General features: G+C 36.5%; 1 protein-coding gene across 11 annotated transcripts in view; it reads left to right on the plus strand.

Moving 5' to 3' along the window:
- Positions 1-21694, plus strand: part of AAK1 (AP2 associated kinase 1) — a 229303-nt gene that overhangs the window by 170319 nt on the left and 37290 nt on the right. For 8 of the 11 annotated variants that reach the window (XM_074287123.1, XM_074287125.1, XM_074287126.1 and 5 more), the window contains exons 13-14: positions 11469-11701; positions 19957-20114. In XM_074287123.1, coding sequence (XP_074143224.1) covers positions 11469-11701; positions 19957-20114 — 391 coding nt within the window. The remainder of the gene's footprint in view (positions 1-11468; positions 11702-19956; positions 20115-21694) is intronic. The other 3 variants (XM_074287124.1, XM_074287128.1, XM_074287133.1) reach the window with 1 other exon arrangement.

The raw sequence follows: 21694 nt of genomic DNA on the forward strand, positions 1-21694 counted from the left end.
TGGAGGAAATGGAGCTTGAACTATTCCTTGAAAGATGGGGTTGTCTTTCACAATACTTCCCTCACTCCACTTAGTTCAGAAACAACTGATTTTGGCAGATTGATGGGCCAACCTATTGTTTCAAGTTGTTTCCCACTAACCAATAAATATTAAGTACCTACTATGGTCCCAGCCACTGTGCTGAGTCCTAAGGTTAAAAAAAAAGAAGCAAAAGGCAGTCCCTGCCCTCAAGTAGCTTACAGTCTAATGGGAGAGACAACATGCGAACAAATATATGCAAAACCATCTATAGGATAAATAGAAAGTAATTAATGGAGGAAAAACACTAGAATTACTATCTTCTTGGAATCACCATAGTCCTCTCCCCAACCCCAGGGCTGAATTTTAATTTTCACATAGTGTTTCAGAGTTAGTTATTTCTAATTAAACCATTCATTAGAGAAGGATTGATCCATAGTGTTTCCAGTTTTAAATTTTACAATAGCATAGCTCTTTGCCCATCTGCTAAAGTTCTCCAATGAGTCACAATGGTTTGGGAGGTAACTTTATGCTGTGTTTGGGCTATGCCAGGGTAGTATAGGCTCTAACAGGCCCTACCAAGTACAGATCAATTATGTGACTGTCACCTGAGGACCTGATTAGCTGACAGTTACATCCTGAAGTTATCTACAGGATGATGAAGTTTTTGGCTGCAGGAGTTTCTGACCATCCATTAGATTGAAGAGAGAGAGTGTAATCATCTATCTCTATTTGGTGAAACCATGGGTGTTTAGAGAATTGAATTATATCATTGCCAAATTGATTGAAATAAGAATATTGACTTGTTAACCTCTTCTCTTCTCAAGAAGAAAATCTGGGTTCATGACATTAACACCAGAGTATTTAAATATGTATAAGTCAAAGTAAAAGGATTTGGATGGTGCTGGAAGATGCTATCATCACAATAGGTTAGGATGGTAAATGTTGCTTCTCCAGTAAAAACAGTAGATCTTCATGTCAGCTGGTCAGGACCTGCTCTCTCCTGGATGACAAAGAAGATGCATTGACTCACTCTGACTCATCAGCCCTCCTGCTTTTAGACTTTGTGAGGATGTTGAACCTTTTATTTATGTTTTTTATTATATCCTACTGAGAAAATGTGGCATGATGAAAGAAGATCTTAAGGTACAAAGCAAATCAGAGTTCTGTCTACTGTTTTCAGTGCTATAGGGGAAAAAAATTATATATATGAAATCAGAAATGGTAAAGATCACAATAGATTTTAGCATGCCTTTTAATCTTTAAGGGAAGCAGCCTGGCTTGGGGGAAAAGAGCACTTACTTTGGAATTAAAATTTGGGATTCATACTCCATCTCCAACACTTTCTAGATGTGCAGCTAGGAAAAGTCATATAACCTTTCTGTACCTCACTTCCCCCCCCCCCCCCATTGTAAATTGGGGCTTATAATATTTTATACCATTTGCTTTGTGAGACTGTCATTATACCTGGCAATGTTCATAATTCTGTAGCAATGGACTTTTTTTAAAATTTTCATAATCAGTGATAAATCTCCAACTTAAAGATTATTTTCGGAGCTTCCCATTTTGAATGCTTGGTTTCCTGGTGATGGAGAAAAACAAGATTTAATCTCATCAATAAACTGTTTTCAAATCTTCTCCAAGATGAGTTACTGTTGAGAAGGCTTCCTTTAAAAACAGATTTCCCTCCCATGCACTGCATCCAGGTCTGTCTCCAGTCAGCCTGATCTATATCTGGCACTGGACCCAGGTGGTTCTGGAGAAGAAAGTAAAGCAGGTGACCTTGCCCAGCCCTTCCTCACTTAAATCAAATTCACTTGTGTGCCATGACACACTTCCCTGATGTACTCACCTCTCCATTGTGTGAGAAGCCTATTGGTCCTCCAGAGGGTGGCTCTTCTTGACTTTGTCTCAAGTCTATTTTGATCCATAACTCACTATGTACCAATCATAGTCATTTGTCTTCACATTTAATTTCTACCACTACCCTTGCTTTTTAATTTTAATTTGATTTAAGATTTAATTTTAATTGATTTAGGAAACTTCTTTTATTAGCTGAGGACCTGCCAAGATTTCTCTTTTTTTCTTTCTAGTGCAACGGATAATTTTTTTTAAAAATTATTTATTTTTAATGCACATTGCTCTATGAATTATGTTGGGAGAGAAAAATCAGAATAAAAGGGAAAAACTATGGGAGAGAGAAAAAAATGGAAAAAAGAAGTAAATATAGCATGTGTTGATTTACATTCAGTCTCCATGGTTCTTTTTCTGGATGTAGATAGTATTTTCTGTCCAAAGTCTATTGGGATTCCTTTAGATCACTGAACCAATGAGAAGAACCAAGCCTTTCATAGTTGATCATTGCACATTGTTGCTGTTATTACGTACAATGCATTCCTGGTTCTGCTTGTTTAGCTCAGCATTAATTCATATAAATCTTTCCAGGCCCTGCCAAGATTTCTTAATCTTCCTCTTCTATGAAATTGGCATGACATTTGCACTCACTTATTCTACAGAAAATATATTTGTTAAAGGAAGTAATTATTATTCAGTGATAAAAATTTCATCATCCTTTATCCCTCATCTCTATATCCTCATTCCCCAGCCTACAATCCCAATATGTTTTCAGTGGTTGCCTAGTTCCTGGGCCCTGAATTTGATTTGGTTTTATGTTTTAGTTTCTTTTTACCTAAGTTTCAGATCTCATCTGATAATAATAACAATATTTACTAGCATTTTAAGGTTTGCAAAGTACTTTGTAAATACTACCTCACATTATCCACACACATCTCTGGGATTTAGGTGCTATTATTACTTGCATTTTACAGAAGAGAAAATTGAGGCAAACAGAAATTAAGTTATATGTCTGGGGCTACATTTGAACTCAGAACTTCCAGAATCCAGATCCAGCTTTCTGCCTAGTATAACACTTAGCTGCCTTCAGTTATTATAATGAGGGCTGAAATGTTGATGGAATGGGCTTGATAGTAAAGAAGAATCACTTTCAAGGACTAGATTAGGGTGCTACAAAAAAGCTGAGAGTGGTGAAGTGCATAATTTCCCTCATGATGGGGATGGAGATCCATAGATAGAATAATGCTCATTCTCGATTACCTCCCATAAAGTGTAGAAAGAGCTTCACACTGTGAATTCAGTGACAGGTATTCTAATCTAGCTCTGCCTTTATTTAGCTCTGTATTCTTAGGCAGACATATCATTGAACTTTAGTGCTTCAGTTTCCTGATTTGTCCCATGACAGGCAGGACTTTTAGTGCAGTTGAAATGAGGATAAATTGAAATAAACAGTGAAAATCTTTTGAATAGCACTCAGTATTTTCCAAGCATAAGTTGCCATTGTTGGCAAGAGAGGCAGAACTGTCCGCTGAATGGGGGATGATCTGGCCTGGGAATTGGGAGACCTGGGCTCTGGACTCTCATGCCCCCAGTGATTCTGGTTGTCCTTAGGGCTGAGGCAGGTGCCCTCCTTTAGAGAGGTAATAGCCATTGCTCTTCCTATGATCCCATCTGAGAAGCAGAATGTTATGTAGGTTTTTGAGATAGGGTCTTCAGGGAGTAAAGGAATTCTAAGAGGAGACATAAAAGAAAGGGAATTACTCTTATATTTCACTCTGTAAGGGCTTACATTTTCATAGCATCCCCTAGTTTGAGAGCTTTTTTCACAACAAACCAATAAGATAGAGCAAACAAGATAAGTAATTGCATCATTTCACAGGACAGAAAACTGAGGCTTGAAGTCATATATGTCTCAAGTCATATAGCTAGTATTAGTGGAAGAAATAGGACTCAAGCCCAAGATTCTCTACCCCCAAATTTAGAATCTTCCTTCACCACAGACTTTCAGGTGAAGTAGCAAGGTGACCCTTATTGCCTCTGTTAGCATTTCCATTTGGAAATGAAGACTTCAGTAAAGAACTAGTATTCCTTTTCAGGAAAGATAGCCTATTGTTTTAAAGGGACCCCTTTTTTTCTCTTAAGATACATGAGCCTTGACACTGTGCTGGAAATGGTTTTTCTCCCTGCCTCAATAGTCATCTGATGTCAACGTAACAGTCAGCTTCCTTTCAAGAGCCTCTGCTTGAACCCAGGCTCTTTACGATCCAGACAAGAACGTGGGGCGACTGAGCATTCAGTAGGAAACAACATTAGAATGTTTATTCTTAGCTTTAGATTGGGGAATATCCTTCTGACAGGAGTCATGCTGTGTCCAATACCATTCTCTGAGGCATGTGACCTTTCAGAATAGAGAATTTCAGTTTCTGTAAGGTCAGCTCTTTGATAGGAAATCCTATCCAAAGTATCTAAGCATCATAGTGCTGAAGAAAATAGAGGGCATAGTGCATTGGATTTGTATGGAGAGAGCTTGGGGGTTGAACACTGGATCTGATAATTTACTACTTGCATAACCTTGGACAATCCCTTGTACACCTCTGAGTCTTACTTTCTGCTTCAGTAAATCTGAGCATTTGCAGTGAATTCTCATTTACCTACCCAGCCATCTCAAAAGAGGTCTTTTCCTTACCAAGATGTATTCTAACAAACTCCCTCCTATCCCCACAATGGTGACTCATCATACTTGAAAAATATTTTAAAAAAGAATAGGGCAGCTAGCTAATGGTGATGTGACTAGAGTGCTGGATTTGGAATCAGCAAGGCTTGAATTCAAATTCTGTCTCAGAGACTTATTTCTTAGCTGTGTCTTTGTGACAAGTTCTTGCCTTCCTCAACATGTTTCTTCATCTGGTAAATGATGATGATAATAGTGCCTGCTTCCTAAGCACTTACGTGAGTGAAAAAATGAGTTAGATAACATTTACGAATCTTAAAGTCCTATATACAAATGCTAGGTATCATCATCATCATCATCATCATCATCATCATCATCATCATGGTTTAGAATTAGTAATTAAAATTGAAGTAGGTTAAATCAAACTTCTGGTCCAGGAAAAAAGGATATGGAGGAAATAAAGAGATAATTTAACATAAAGGATTTTTCACTGAATTATAACTTCATAATGTTTGCAAAGTATTTCCTCTCAACAACTTCATGTTCTCATTTAAGAAAATTAAGTCTCCCAGAGGTGATTTAATTTTTATGGTCACAGCTAGTAAAGAAAAATCTGGGATTTGAATCTATGTTTTCTAACCTTCCAAATTGAAAGTATAAAGGCTGTGTCAGGAATAGAAGATGGAGTCATATGACTATAAATGGTAGACTGAGAATTGTGGAATAAAATGGACCCTGAAACTGGGGTCAAGGCCAGGAAGGTCTATGTTCTGTTGGAAATTAATGAGACTTCTTACTGCAGGAACAAGGTTAACTAGCTAAAGGAAGCCTTTTTAGGAATAACTCTCATAGCTAGAATGATGTATAGACAGTTTGACTCAATGTTCTTCTAATTCTAAAACCCCTGATATAACTATGAAAAGCACTTTTAATATAGAACTCTACTGTCTCTTATTAAAAGTCTTAACTCATAAAAAGGAGGAGTGATCATGAGCTAAAAGGAATACCTGTCCTTAAATTGTTTTTATCCATTCATTCATTTATTTATATGGTGAGACAATTAGGGTTAAATGATTTGCATCCTTTACATCCCCTGCCCCGTAAGTTGTTTCTAAATTCTATATAGTCCTTCTCTGGTGCCTCATTGTGGTATGTACATGATCCTAGACTCTTACAAGATCTGCCAACAGAGCTATGAACTCATTGGAACTGCTTCAAGGATGGACTGTTTCTGTCTTCTGGGAAAAAGATTCACCAAGTTCTGAGAGATGTACTACTAGGGTGGGCCTAGGGAGATTATTCACAAAAGATATCTTCATAGGTGTATGTTTGGATTCTACATAGATGGGAGGAGTAACCATGCTGATGAAAATATGGATCTTTAAAGTACTAAAATAAATTGCTTTGAAAGGGAGTAGTGTCTATCTTTAGCAAACTCAGCCAGATCAGATATTCAGTGCCTTCACCTTTCCTTGGCAAAGCATGTGGTCTTTCTTCCTGGAAAAGTATAAAAATGAGCAGATTTTTTTTATTGATAAAGAAAATGTCTTTCTAAGAACTGATTTATAGATACAGAATCAGAAAATGGCAGAGTTATCTCATCAGTTTATTGATCCTACATTGCATGACCATGAGCTGTAAAGAAGCAGTCTTTTACCTGGCTGCCAGATTACTATTGGGGAGTATATATGAACATATAGCACTATATAGGAACTTTCCCTTTGGAGTACAAGGGGGACATAGGACATAAGCCAATGATATTTAAAGCCCAGCCTCTTACTGTGATTCACAACTCCACATAGGGTCTTGTAACTGTGGGGATAGCTAAATTATGATTTATTACCAGTAAATGTTTTATTTGCATATCTGTTTTACATACCTCTACACTCAAAGTCAAGTAAAAATATCTTGGACAAAAAGGGGTTATGAGTAGAAAAAGTTTAATCTAAAATATTCTCCTACATACTTGCAGGCAAACCCAGGAGGCCAGATATTCTAGCACTCCTTGCAATTCCTTTGTTCAATTGGATTTCTTTGTAAATCTCATGCTATAGGTATACCTCCCAATTTAACCAACATGGATTTCCTCCTTGATTCATGGGATCTCTGAAAGTTCTGTCTTCTCAACAATGAAAGCCAGGCTCTGATAGAACTTGATATTACAGGGAACTTTTCCCAAGAGACTGTATCCTCTTTCCCCTTAGAACAGAATGTAAGCTCTGTGAGGGCAGAAACTGTTTATATTTTAATTTTTTTTTGTTGTTTCTTTTCCTATTTCCAGAATCTAGCCCAGTGACCTACATTTTAATAAGTTTATTGAATCAAACATCCCACTTACAGAAGAGACTCAGCAGGACTTTCGTCATAATAACCATTTTTTCCTTCTTTGCATCCTAAATCTATTGGATACCAGAATCTATTACTGATGAATTGCTTCTCACAGTAGGTGTGAGGGATTAGGCTAGACCAGTCCTTTTCTCTTCCTGCTATGACTTGCTCAGGTTCTGAAGGAATTCAATCCCAACCTTAGCATATCTCAAACAATGAGACACCCATCCTCCCAATCTCTTTTGTGAGTTTGGCCATTAGAACAGCTAATAAGCTCTGTAAAATAGTTCTTGTGTATAGTTGACCACCTGGCCCAATCAAGTCTCAGTCAGTATGTGGCCTTACTCCACATGGCACTTCTCTGGAAATAAAAAAAAAATCCTAAATTTACCTAATTTATTGGCTCATACAGCTCTGGCTAGAATCTCTGGTAGCAGGTTTGTAGTGCATTGCAAAATAACTAAATTACAATGCACAGCAGAACTCCATATCCACTCCAATCCCCAGAAGTCAAGGATTTCTTGTTCACCACTAGACCCATTCCTCTTTCTCCCCCTTTCTAGGATCATAACTCTCCCATGGCCAGTCTACAGCCACCATTCAAACAGGTATTGAAAGGGCTATTTCATCTCTTTTCTTTGTCATTATTATTGTATGACATTGTACAACAATATAATATGGTCATTATTGGCATTTCCTGCCAGTTCAGGCTTTATGGAGCAGGTTCTCCTCCATCCTGACTATGGTATCATAGCACTTGCCCGTTGGGTACCATTAGGTCATCTTGATTGTTTGGCATTTTTGTGGGAGAGTTCCTCCTCACTCTGATACACACACACACACACACACACACACGTGCACATATGCACAATACACATTCAACACATTCACATGTGTATATGTTCATACTTACACAGATTAAACACGTGCATAGGCACAAGTACACACACATACTGACATCTAGTAAGTCTTATTTATGTCTCTGCTCCAAGAACTCTTTATTCCATATATCTTGACATAAAATTCTTACAAAAATAATAATATTCTGTGATTCTATTAAAAGCTAGAATCACCATGATGAAGCTGTAGATTAAAGAGATCCTTAGACCAGCTCTTTCTCCATCAACTACATTTAGCTTGTTTCTGGCTTGTGCTTTTTCTCTTGTATACTTTTGTGTTTTTTTCAAATGAAATAATAATTGCAACTTAGCACAGTGTCTGGCAGATAGTAGGCACTTAATAAATGCTCACTCCTTTCCCTCTCTTCTCCCCACACTCCCACCTACCAATCCTTATTGCTCATCTATTGCCATTGTTCAAATGTCTTTCCATTCACAAATAAAAATCCTTGTCGTCTTCAAGGCTGTACAAGTATATTAGTTCTATCCTAAGATCAAGTGTCCAAGACCTTATGTTGTTTTAACAACAATAATAAAATGTGTTTATTGAATTGCAATTATTATATTATATGCAAATATTATACTTGCAATTATAAAATTGCAAACCTCTTCCATATTCCTATTTGCCTGTGGAAAGCATTACTTTGAAGACTGACTTAATTTTGAGTAAGGAAGTGGAAAAGGAGGAGAGAAGGAAGATTTTTTTTAAAAAACAGGATGATCTGTGTGCAAACTTTGAGCTCCTTCCAGTTCTGGACAGTGGTTTTCTTTGTGATCCCTGAAAGTTATGCCTATTAACACCTGTCTATTCTTAAGTCTTCTAATGAATGCATTTAAGGAGCAAATGCATTTAAGAATATAGAAGAAGGTATTACTACTAACCATTAATGAGATCATCAAATCAGAACTTGGGACACCCGGCCATAATTTTTGACTTGTGACATTTGATATTTAGTAGCCTTAATCAAATCACAGGAAGTAGATTGGAAAGAGCCTTAGTACCAAATTCTCGGCATGGCTCTGGCACTAACTAATTATATGATCTTGGACCTATTATATAGTGTCACCAAATTTGAATTTCCTCAACTATAAAATGATAATACCTGTAATATCTGCTTTATAGGTTTATTTTGGAGAAAGCACTTTATTAATCTTAAAACCCCACAGTATCATCATCATCATCATTGTTTTCAGTTCTTCCACTAATTAATTTTGTGATTTGAAGCAAATCACTTCACCTTTAGGTTTCCTCATCTGTAAGAGGCAATTTGGAACAGGGGAAAGAGTGTCTAGTCTCAGCTGTGCTATTAATTAGCTCTGGGACCTGGACAGAGTCACAAAGTCTCTCTGAGGCTCAGCTTCCTCCTCTCCAAAATGAGAGAGTGAGCTAGATGATCTCAAAGACCTCCTCTTCCTCTACCATTCTTAGTACATAAAAGCAGTCATGATTTTGTTGGTGTGGCCACTCCCTTGTGCAGATCACAATCTTCTTGTGCCTTAGGAGATGGGCCTTCAGTTTTCATATTTAAAAAGGATCACCAGGTGGGGATGAAGGGTGGGCATAACTTGGAGGTAAGTCTTTTCACACTTAAATTGGGGTCCTCAGAGGTTAGATATATAATCTTAATATGCGAGCACCAGCCAAGCTTTGCAGTGTGCTAGCACAATTCTTGATGATTCTATAGTATGATATGGATTTTAATGGAGGATTTTAATTCTGGGTTCTAAAATAGGATAAAAATAGTTCAAGAAATCTCTTAGCTGGACATAACCTACCCCCTAGCTCAATTCCTCATATCAAACATTGTGAAATAGAATGGAATGATAATATGCTCATCTGGATGACCAGTGATTCTTTTATGATTCTTTTTTTTTTTTTTTTTTATTGATTTTATTGAACTATTTGTCTCCAATGTGTAAAACAGGGAGAATAGATAAAGGTTAGCTAGATAAAAGTCATAAACTACTTCAAGCTCCTCAAAAGAAAATGATAGGTTCATGAAGAAACTTAGATATAGTTTAGTCTCAGTTTTCATTGTGTAGAGGAAGAAAAATGAGATTAAGAGAACAAAAATGACCTTTGCCTAGCACATAGTAAGTACTTAATGAATACTTGTTGATTAACTATTTCATAATACTTAATGCTATTGAAATGAAACAGAACTTGACTTAATTTTTTTGGTTCTCAGTTTTCCTCATCTCTAAAATGGGGTTGAGCTAGATGGTCTTTGAAGGTCCCTTCCAGTTTTAAATTAAACTCAGTAACTACAAAATTATTGATTACACATCTATTTCATGGAAGGTGATGGGGCTATAAAGAGAAAAACACAAGCTCCTATTTGTAATATGGTTATCTGCAAGCCTGTGGCTCTAAGTTTTTATTTCTTAGTTAATTTAAATTTCTTATATTTGAGACACAGAATGTTGTTTTTCAACTGTGGCTGATTTTTCATGGTTTCATATGGTATTTCCTTGGCAAGGATACTGACATAGTTCTCAAACTCATTTTAGAGAAGAAAAACTGAGGCAAACAGGTTAAATGACTTGTCCTGCACTAAGGTACTATTGGTGGAGTTGTGAACTAATCTAACAATTCTGGAGAGCAATTTGGATCTATGCCCAAAAGGTTATGCTCTTTGATTCAGCAATGTGTCTACTGGTTCTGTATTCCAAAGAACATAAAAAAGGGGAAAAGACCAACATGTGCAAAAATATTTGTAGGAGCCCTTTTTGTGGTGGCAAGGTATTGACAATTGAGGAATGGCTGAATAAGTTACATTATATGAATATGAGTGAATGAATTGGAATATTATTGATCTATAAAAAATGATGAGTAGGCTGATTTCAGAAAATCCTGGAAAGACTTACATAAACTGATACTTTGTGAAGTGAACAGGAGAATATTATATACAGTAACAGCAACATTGTATGATAATTTTCTGTGATAGACATAGCATGTATATATCTGCCTCAATAATAAAATGATCCCAGATAATTCCAATAAACTTGAGATGGAAAATGCCATCCACATCCAAAGAAAGAACTGTGGAGACTGAATGCAAATCAAAGCATACTATTTTTACTTTTTTGGTTGTTTTTGCTTTCTTGTGGTTTTTCCATTTTGTTCTGATTTTTTTTTCACAACATGACTAATATGAAAATATGTTTAAAATGATTGTATCTGTATAACATCAGATTGCTCAGTGTCTTGGAGGGAGAAAGACGGAAGGGAGAAAAAAATTGAAATTTAAAGTCTTACAAAAATAAACATTGAAACCTATCTTTACATGTAACTGGAAAATTAAATTCTATTAAGTGGGAATAAATAAATGATTTTTTTAAAGAAGTGACTTGTCTAGGATCATACAACTAGTGTCACAGGCTGAATTTGAACTCCTGACTCAGGGTTCTGTCTACTGAGCCACTTTGCTGCCTCCCCTAGCTCATAGTAGATGTTTAATAAATGCTAATACACTAACTGATTGTTCATGGTTATTCTATGAAGGTTTCTTGAGAGAGTTCATTCACATTTATGTGTCATCAACTGTCCTTCACACCTCACTTGATATTTTCAGAGCCCATTTATCTAGTTTGGGATGGAAAAAGAGGGGATGTTGGTTATTCACGTCCTTATGTCAATTTTCAAACTGTTCTTTCTTTCTTCTTTTCTTCTTCTTCTTCCTCTTCTCTTTTCTTAGCAGAAGCAAGCACCAATAAGACAACAAGCAAAGGCTCAGACTACTCCACCCCCTGCCATCCAGGGGCAGAAGCTTGGATCTCTCACTCCTCCATCATCCCCCAAAGCCCAGCGGGCTGGACACAGGAGAATCCTCAGTGATGTAACCCACAGTGCGGTTTTTGGAGTTCCTGCCAGCCAGTCTACACAGTTGCTTCAGGCAGCTGCAGCTGAAGCAAGCCTCAATAAGTCCAAGTACGTCTTCTTTTCTTTCTCTTTCTTCCAGCAGAGTTTGGGAGTCAAACTTTCAACCAATTAAAAAACACCTTGCATATCGTATTTCTTTACAAACATCTCAAACATACACACACACACACACACACACACACATATTGCCTAAATGTTTATTCTTCCAGACAATATTCATTATTGAACCAGTTATAAAATATCAGTTTATTGAATTTGAGAAATATGCATCATTCATTCTTTCAACAAACATTTTTCAAAATCTTTACTATATAATAAAGAAATTCTACACTAAAATCTTTTTTAAAATGAAAAAAACATCATTTTTTTCCCAACAACAACTAAAAAATCCTTACTATATACAGGGCACTCCATTGAGAGAGACTGTTTTTAGAGAAAACTGTAATTCCTTGCTGTCATAGACCTTACAATTTATTGGCAGAAATAAGAAATAAACACAAATGCCTAATACAGGATAAAAACATCAGAGAGTAGTAGAACAAAGTACTACATCAATTCTGAAGAGGAAGATTATTTAGTAACTTTAGATTTCATGTCCAAATTGGTATTTGAGTTTGGCTTTAAAAATAGCAGAACAACAATGCAGTGATTCAAAGCAATTCCAATAGACTTGGAATAGAAAATGTCTCCTCATCCAGAGAAAGAATTGTAGAGAATGAGTGTGGATCAAAGCATGGTATTTTCCCTTTTTTTGTTTTTTTTGGGTTTTTTCTCATTTGATCTGATTTTTCTTACATAACATGACAAATATGGAAATGTGTTTAAAAGAATTTTGCCTATTTAACTTATATCAAATTATTGCTGTTTTGGGGATGGAAGAGGTAAGGAAGGGAAGAAAGAAAAAATTGGAGCACAAAGTTTTATAAAAATGATTGTTGAGGACTATTTTTGTATATATTTGGAAAATAAAATACTACTGAAAAAATTTTAAAAAATAGAAATTCAAGAGATGAACCAGAAAAGCAGAGGACATTCCTAGAACAATAAGTAGCCAAAACAAAGCATAATGCACTACCTTCCCTTGCTTAAATCCAACTCACTTGCCTGTCATGGTATCACCTCTTTGATGTGATGGTCCAAGCAAAACAAGTTCTATTCCAGTGTGGCTTCCAGGACCAAGGAAAACTGATCCCTATCCTGATCTCTCTTTTATGTGACAGTCCCTCAAATACTTGCAGGCAGCTATCCTTTTCCCTGCATCAGTCTTCTCTTCAATTTTAAATAAATATCATCAGTTCCTTATTCTTTCCATGAGCACTTCCAAGAGAATATTATGTATATCACTCTAAGTAGGCTACATTTTACTGAGGTCAAATACTGAGGCTGCTAAGCGGTCTAAGTTAGCCTAAGAAGGGTAAGTCCTGGTCCTTGGAGTCAGGAACACCTGAGTTAATATTTGGCCTTAGATACTTATTAGATGTGTGACACTGGACAAGCCACTTAACCTTATTTACCTTAGTTTCCTTATCTGCAAAATAAAGATAATATTATTCATGGATAACATCCATGGATAATGGATAATAATTAGTATGATCATCAAATGAGATAAGAATTGTGAGATATAGGTCTAATATATTGTAAATGCTATATAAATGATAGTTTTTTTTTTTAACATAGGCATGATCATGTAGAATGTGGCAGTTGGAAAGAATCTTGAATAAAAACTATAGTTTACATAGAAAAAAGTGTTTTCGCTGAATAAATGGATAGATTTATTACAGAGCATTTTGCAGAGAGAGTAGGAATTGATACTTGATGGAATGAAAAATAAAAGCAGAGGTGTTTTTGGAAGATGTGTGTGTTATGCTTTCAACAAGACTAGAAATATTAAGTTATTTGACAATGGATTTTGACCTGAAAAACAGTAAATAATCCAAAATATGAGATGAATTGAGAGACATAATCAGAAAAGAAAAGAGAAGACATTTATGTAGCTTAAAAATTATCAGAGGCATAGGCCTAGCACATCTGGTGGTGGATGGGTAGTGTTCCAGGAGAGGGGGAAAATAATGAACTGGTCTGGTCATTATAGCAACCAGGACTAGGATAAGATTCTGACCCTGCAATAACAGGAAGAGACAGTGTGAATGAAAGATGTGTCCCTGATATGTTCCCCATCTTTATCATGTGTCTAATGACTTGCATATAAACATCAAACTTTCCGGAGAAAGCCAATATCACCTATGAAAAGTCATTAGTGACTGATTGGATATCTTTGTTGCTCATGGTAGAACAATCAAGTATATTCCATTTTGTATTAGGATTCTAACAGGGACATTCACATAGGAGCACATGTAGGATCCTTCAGAGACAAGCTCCCTTCCTTTAGGAGTAGAGCTGCCTTTGTGAACAGAGAGCTTGGTTAAGTATATATGACATTTTTTCTTTTTGCCTAATAAAATTAATATTACCCAGCCAAGGCTTGGTAATTACAATGTCTTCACTCCAAAGGAGTTCTTTTGAAGACTGATTCTTCCGGCCCTTTAATCTTTGGTTTCCAAGATGGAACATCAGTATGTTTATTCTGCCATCTGAGGTCATGAGATAATTTAAATTAACTGGGCAGAAAAACAGCACCGACCCACTCCTAAGTTTGCCATTAAGATTAACTGTATATGTTTGAGATTGCTAAGTTTCAGTGGCACAATGATCGGATGCTGTGGTCCTTCCAGGCATGATACCCTAACACCCGACCTCAGAGGGCATATAATACTATTCAGCTGATGAAAATTTTTTGGAAAAAAAAGAGCAGATTCCAGAGGTATCCTGAGGAAAGATGGGTCCATTTGTCAAGTTAGATGCATCTGCTTCCACCACAAAGAGTTGGTTGGTGAGGGTGGCAGTGTGCCAGCAGACAAGCAAAGGGAACTTTTATTTATTTTGTGGAGCGTCTTCTCTGCCAGAAGAAGAAATTAGGCTAGATTTCCATCAGGATATTGAACAGCACTTTCAGAGATCCCAATCCCATTGCTGCCATAAAAACCCATTTTTAAAAACATAAGGCTGATATGCTTTGGCTATTGATCCTACAGGATCAAAAAAATCAAGTTTGAAAGGATCCAAGATGCATTAGCAAAAGACATGTTTGAGGCTGGGGAGATAGAGGGATATTAATACCTTTTAGTGAATCATTAGCAATGATTTACAAAGAAATATAATCACAGCTAGGTGACCAGAAAAGAAAATGAACTGGTTATACATGAAGAGGGAGAACAGACAGATGGACAATCAATTTTACCCATGCAATACACAGAGGAAATCCTTTAGGTATTGGGTAGCTTCTTTATTATGATTTCTAGGAGAGGCATGAACAAAAATTGTAAAGGATGAGGTGAGGAGAGAGCATAAATGGAGAATACACACATAGATAAAATAATATATTTCTCAAAAGATTAATCATTCCACATCTTTGGAGTCATTGACAAATAGTTGGAAGTTCATTAGTAGAGAAGGATGAGTTGAGAGGAAAATACATTGCTAAAGAACTGGAAGTGCCCATTGAAGCCCAAGAATCATTGTGGATCCATAAATGTTATCAGAAACTACTTGGATAAAAATGGTACCTGTCTTTCAGAAATGTTTCTTAGTTTTTCTAGTATCTGAGAAGTCTACCACATCCTCCCATTAACAAGGATACTTTTCTACCTTGATGGTGGGTACTACAAGATTAGATGTGTTTGTGCACATGCATGACCACATGCACTGGTGTTTTGAGAATAGACAGTGTTTTTTCTCAAGTTCTATTCTCAAAATATTTTATTCAAAATATCAATTTTGAATTGATATTTCAAATTCTATTCAAAAGTATATTCAAAAATATCAATATCACCACTCCATAGACAAAGGACTCATGAGACAGGAAAACTGATAGGAATGTTTCTTAGGATAACATATCCAAACTGTCCTAACTCTTTCTGGAAGACAGTTTGTCTCCCTTTCCAAAGAAGATCCAGTTGGAGGTCCACCTTGGTGAGCCCCATAACTCAGCCCAGCTGATCTAAAATTGATAGTACATGATGATTATGTTGAGAGAGAGACAGAGAACAAACAGGGATTAGTTTCTCCACTAGAATACTCTATACTACTGGTTCTCAGGTAGAGAGAGAGGCTTAAAAGAATCTTGTTTGAGGGTGATGTCCTGGAATTCGTTGTACTGACTTCTAGGTTCATCAGGGAGTATAGACAGTTTTCCAGGAGCTGAATCTCCAATACAAAATGTATTTATTAATTAAAATAATAATAGCTGGTATTTATATAGTGCTTTAAGGTTTGCAATTTAAAGCAAAAGTGCTTTAAATGTATTATTTCATTTATCCTCAACAGTTCTGAGAGGTTGTTGTTATTATTATTCTATGTATAAAAAGACAATTTCTAGACAATTAACCATTTAATTAATTATATTAGTGGATAATTAGAGGTCAATGGCACTTCTAAATGCCACAGTCCCCTCATGGAACTCAAAGCTTATGTGCCCTTAGAATAATAGGTGGATCTAAGAGTGGCAATCAACTCTGATTATTTAACAATTAATGAGAAAAATTAATATAAAGAGACCACTCCCAGACTACCTCCAGTCTTAGATAATCTAGACAATGATCCTACAAATAGACAGACAGATACACACACACACACGCACACACACACACACACATACACACACACTCACTCTAGACTTTCCCACTTTGGTTGGGGAATGGAAGGGGAAAGTTAATCCAGTTTATTATCAGCCATGTTCTTCAGATGCTAACTTTATTCAATAGAAAATGAACAGAGAAGAGGAAAAACCATGAATCTCTCCAGTAATTGGTTATTTAATAATCATTTCTCTCAACCCTCCTTTTACAGATGAAGAAACTAAAGTTGAGGATTAAGTGACTTACCTAGGGTCATACAGCCAGTATTTGGCACGAGGTTGAGACAGGATTAAAAAAGGAAATGGTGTCTCACTGACTCTATTCCTTGAGCCGCTTAATGGCTTTTGTATTTCACTTGATCATTTAATCAATATGTATTCATTAAGGCATCTATTATGTGCTAGGCACCGGCAATACAGAGACATAAAAATTAAACAGTTTCTGCTCCTTCAAGAACCTGCATTTTAATGGAGTTAAACAATATAATATTGGGAGTGCCATAGGGACAAGGCATTTGAAGGTTTCTCCACATGAAATGAGAATGACTTCATGGAATCCCTACCATCAAGGAATTCAGTCTAATAAAAAGTCTAGATGGAAATAACTATATATAAATAAGTATTTATATACACACATACACACACACATACATATATATATAATGTACATACACACATAGATATATGTATCTATGTGTGTATATATATATGAATATATGTGTAAGAATTAATCATTGGAAGGTACTAAGCATAAAGAAAGTTCATAGGAAATAGGATTTTATCTGGGACTTGAAGGAAGCCAAGGATCAAAGCATAGGAAGTCTGGATAGTAAAAGTCTGGAAATGGCATATCCTGAGCATGAAAAAATAGTATCATTGGATACCAGAGTTTATTGTAGGATTCAGGGCACAGAATAAGTTATCAGAAGACTGCCCAGGTAGGAGGGAGCCAAATTGTGAAGGACCTTTGATCTTGGAAGCAACAGGAAGCTTATTGACTGAGGGAGACCAGCCTTTGCAGGCTATCAAAATGGTCCAGGCATAGGTATTACTTAAAACAGGTAAAATAGTAAAAGTGATCTGCCACAAGCTTCCCATGAATCCAAGTTACAGCATATAACTAGTGAAATACAAGGAAATCAAGTCAGATTTTACTGATGTATTAGGGGCTATGATATCTTCTATTCATAGGCAAAGAGAACAAATGTACCCACTTCCGGGGAACCCAATAATAAGCACAGAATTGCTCTGAATCCAGCAATTCCAGCTCTTGTAGTCATTTAACCCTTTCTGAATCCAGTTAAGATTCACAAAGTTTCTAGAAGCCCAGAATTGATAAGGATGACCTCCTAGAGTTCCATGTACCTGAGAAGCTTTAGACCAACTGAAAGAACAGGCTACCTAGCTATGTTCTAAAGAATAAGGATTAAAAGGAAGATAATTCTACTATCAAAAATCCCTTTACCAGAGAATCCAGTCATTTCCCTTTACCATCCTTTGAGTAGGACAGTTGAACTGGTAATGACAAATCTGGACATAATACAAATGTACCATGGTCATGAGCTGGAATCAAGAGTACCACATTTGTGTGGAATTGGCCCGGGATCCCCATGAAGCTCAAACATATAGAATAGGCAGGTCAGACCAAGAACAATGGAGTGGATGTAGTCTTCCATCTTGAGCCCTTTGATCAGGTTTCTGGATTTCCATCTGAACTGATTAGTTCATCACAGATTTTTTTTGCACCTGCTTATGACCTGATTCAAAAGCATGATTTCAGTCCAAGATGAACCCTGGCTTCAACCCAGAAAGCACCTGCAAAGTATGGGACAGTTTCCATTCTTCTACAAGTGCTGGCTCCTAGATCAGTTCATAATAGTTACCCAAAGGAGGTATGTGTCATCAGGAAGGGAAATCTCAATTCCAACTTGGCTGGAACTTGTCAAGATACAAGATTATGACTTCAGTGCAATCTGAAAATTTGTCCTGATTGGTGTAGAGCAGTTGAAGGTAGGGGAGAACACTTCAATTTCTTTGGGAAGCAAACATTCCTTTGTTTCTTAGCATGATCACTACTTCCTGCTATAGGAGTCCTGAAGGCCCCCAATTCTACATTCATAGATAGAGGACAAAACAAATGATCAAGTCTAAAGCAGATGGGAAGTCTTTACTGTCCTCAGGAAACTGGGCAGCATAAATGAGACCAATCAAGAGACTATTCCCAGTAGAACAGCTGTGGGAAAAGTTAACCTTGGAAAATATTAATGGTCGAGTGGTACTTTACATAATACTTACATAAGCTGTGCTAAAGAGAGAAAGGGACTTACCACAAAGCTTCTGCTAGAACCAGGTTTAAACTCCAATTTTGTTGAATCCAATTCCCAGTAGTTTTTCCCCTACCCTACACTATCTCCCAACTTTAGCACTCTAGGGTGAAAATTATAGTTAGGAGAGGCAAACCCCTGTAAGGTTACAGAATTTACATAGGCAATTGAATGAAGGGGCCAGAAAAACCAGCTCCAGTTTGTGCCACATGAACAGATCATAGAAATAAGGGAAAAGAAGCAGCTACTTTTATTTGGTGCATATCCTGTTTCTGGAACATGGTCCCTCTGCTTGGCAGAGGTTCTTGTATATGTACTCAGGGCACAGGGTATCCTAACAAAACACAGTGTAAGATTGTGTGGGCTACCAAGACCTTGGCTGGAGTTTGGGAGAGGGCAGGGTTGGAAGGGAAGAGCAGAGATTCAAAATTTGTGTGGAGGTTGATTTACTTGAGAGTAGGGACAGTTTGATTTTTGTTTTAATATCCTCAGCAAGATCTAAATGGAAGGGAGATGTTTTACAAAATGAAAAACCCTTAAAGAAACTTAAACTAAAGAGATATTTGGTAGAAAATGTTAATGTTTTGAATAGTGGTATTGGGGATGGGAGAGGCTAGGGCAGGAACTAATTTCAAGAGAGGATCACAGGACCTATCACAAGAGCATTAAGAGATCATCTAGACATATCAAGGGAGTGGCCATTTGTCTGTAGCAAAGGTGGAATATAAAATGAGGCCATGGAAAAAGGATAGATTGAGGAATTGGGAAGTTAGTGTATAATAAATAATATAATAATATTCCTTCTAAACTCAGCTCAAATTCCATCTGAATAAAGCCTTTCCTGGCCTTTCTAACTACTAGTGACTTCCCCTCTGAGATTACCTTCCATTTATACCTTATATACCGTGTACCTACTTAGTTATTTGCATGGTATCTTTTTGATTAAAATGTGAGTTCATGGAGAATAGGGGTTGTTTTTGCCTTTATGTACCAAGCGCAGTGCTCAGTGACTGACTGATTGTCACAGACAGTGCCAAGATTCAAATCTAATCAGCTCAGGGTATATAGTTTTATTCTGAAGTTAGGAGAATGTTTATATAAATGAAATGGTGAGACTGGGTGAAAGATACCTTTCACTCTCTCCCCTTTCCAATCTGGATACCCTACTCCTCCAAAGTCTATATTCCTAAAGTTCAGCACTGATCACATCCCTAAAGCTTAAAACCCTATATTCCTCTTGATCAACTTTTACTCACAACTTTTGTTTTGTGGTGGGGAACTTTTAGGTCTGCATCTACCACTCCATCGGGTTCCCCCCGGACCTCTCAGCAAAACGTTTACAACCCTTCTGAAGGCTCCACTTGGAATCCCTTTGATGATGACAATTTCTCCAAACTCACAGCTGAGGAACTGTTGAACAAGGACTTTGCAAAACTTGGCGATGGTAAGTGGCAAATGTCCAGTTATCCATGCCGGCAAATATCCCACATAATTATATATATTTTACATATAACATTTCTGTATATTTCCCTTGCCAACAAATTTTTGCACATAAAACCTTTTAAATTTGGGGGAAAGTAAGTATTTTTGCCTAGTACACTAAATTCACACTGTTCTCAAGACATTCTAATTGCCTATGTTATCCCTTTTTTTTGGTGTGTCTGTGACTTTGGACAAGCTAGTTAATCTCTTTTGACTTCAATGTCTTTTTGTAAAATGAAGGAATTAGAGATCACTTTCAGCTCTATGTCTATGATCTTTTTATCCTAAGAAATGCTTTTTATAATCAGTAAATATATTCAATTGATTGAATATCTGATCTATGTTGAAAGTCATTTGCAAAAGACTGCTTGTTCTCTTCTCAAATTTTCATCAAGAATGACTTCAAATAATTATAAATCATATTCAAATATGAGATTATAGAGAAAAGATAGGTATATAGATTGGTTTGTTTATATTGTCTTCTCGAATGCCTTTTTTAAATTGTTTCTTTGGAATGGTAGAAATGACAAAGAAACAGGTTTAGGATTCACTAGAGGGTTTCCAAGAAAATTTGGATAGGCACTTCTTGGGAATGATGTAAAAAGGATTCTTGTCTAGGTATGAGTTGTACTAGAGGCTTCTGTATAATTTCTAGCTTTTTGATTCTGTAACTCTGTAAAGTATATTAGTAACCAGTTGTTTCACATCAGTTAAGAGGTGTGTGTGTGTGTGTGTGTGTGTGTGTGTGTGTGTGTGTGTGTGTGTGTGTGTGATGTGTTTGTTAGGGTTTGCCATATAAAGTACCTTCTGTCTCTTTTTTTGAAGAAAGTAGTGATGACATACAATTGTAAAAACTTCTTAGTATCTTACAAATCTTTGACTTTTTCATATTTCTCCACTCAATTTCCTTTTTTTTTTTTTTTTTTTTTTTATTGCCTTCCCCTATGCCCACATTTTCACTGAAATCACCAAGTACTGAAGTATATGTTATCTTGGTTTGGAGGATCTTGTGAAATTCTTAGTATACTTTCTTCTGTCTGCTGCAATAAAGTGCTGCAGTTATCTTTAGGATGGTCTTTGCTCATGCTTATCATGAGAATATCAAGGCAGGATGATCAAGTGCCCCATGAAATTGTTTCTTGTTGCCTTTGGGCATCCAGTAAAACTAACTCTTTTATTTGTGTCTCCAAGGAGAACCTATGGACCATTATTATATCACATATATTTTGGTTTCATGTATAGAAAGAACAACCACTTTTTATCAATGTACTGATAAATGAACAAAAATTAAGCACTTAACATATCAACAGTTAAGTTTATTTTGATGGGTATTCTAAAAATTGTGTATCCTCTATTTCATTTTCTCACTGCTCTGCCATATCACTTTAGATATAGCATCCCATAACTTGGAGGTCCCTTTTGCATTTTCCTTTGTCTCTTGAGTTGCCATGGCCAAAGAATTCATTACATAAAGATTTGTTTAGGTGGCTATTGCCAATGAGCCTCTTCTTACTTCACTAAGCTGGTATTCAAACCAGAGAG

Source organism: Sminthopsis crassicaudata, chromosome 2 (genome assembly GCF_048593235.1).
Source record: "Sminthopsis crassicaudata isolate SCR6 chromosome 2, ASM4859323v1, whole genome shotgun sequence".
NCBI classification, from domain to species: domain Eukaryota; kingdom Metazoa; phylum Chordata; class Mammalia; order Dasyuromorphia; family Dasyuridae; genus Sminthopsis; species Sminthopsis crassicaudata.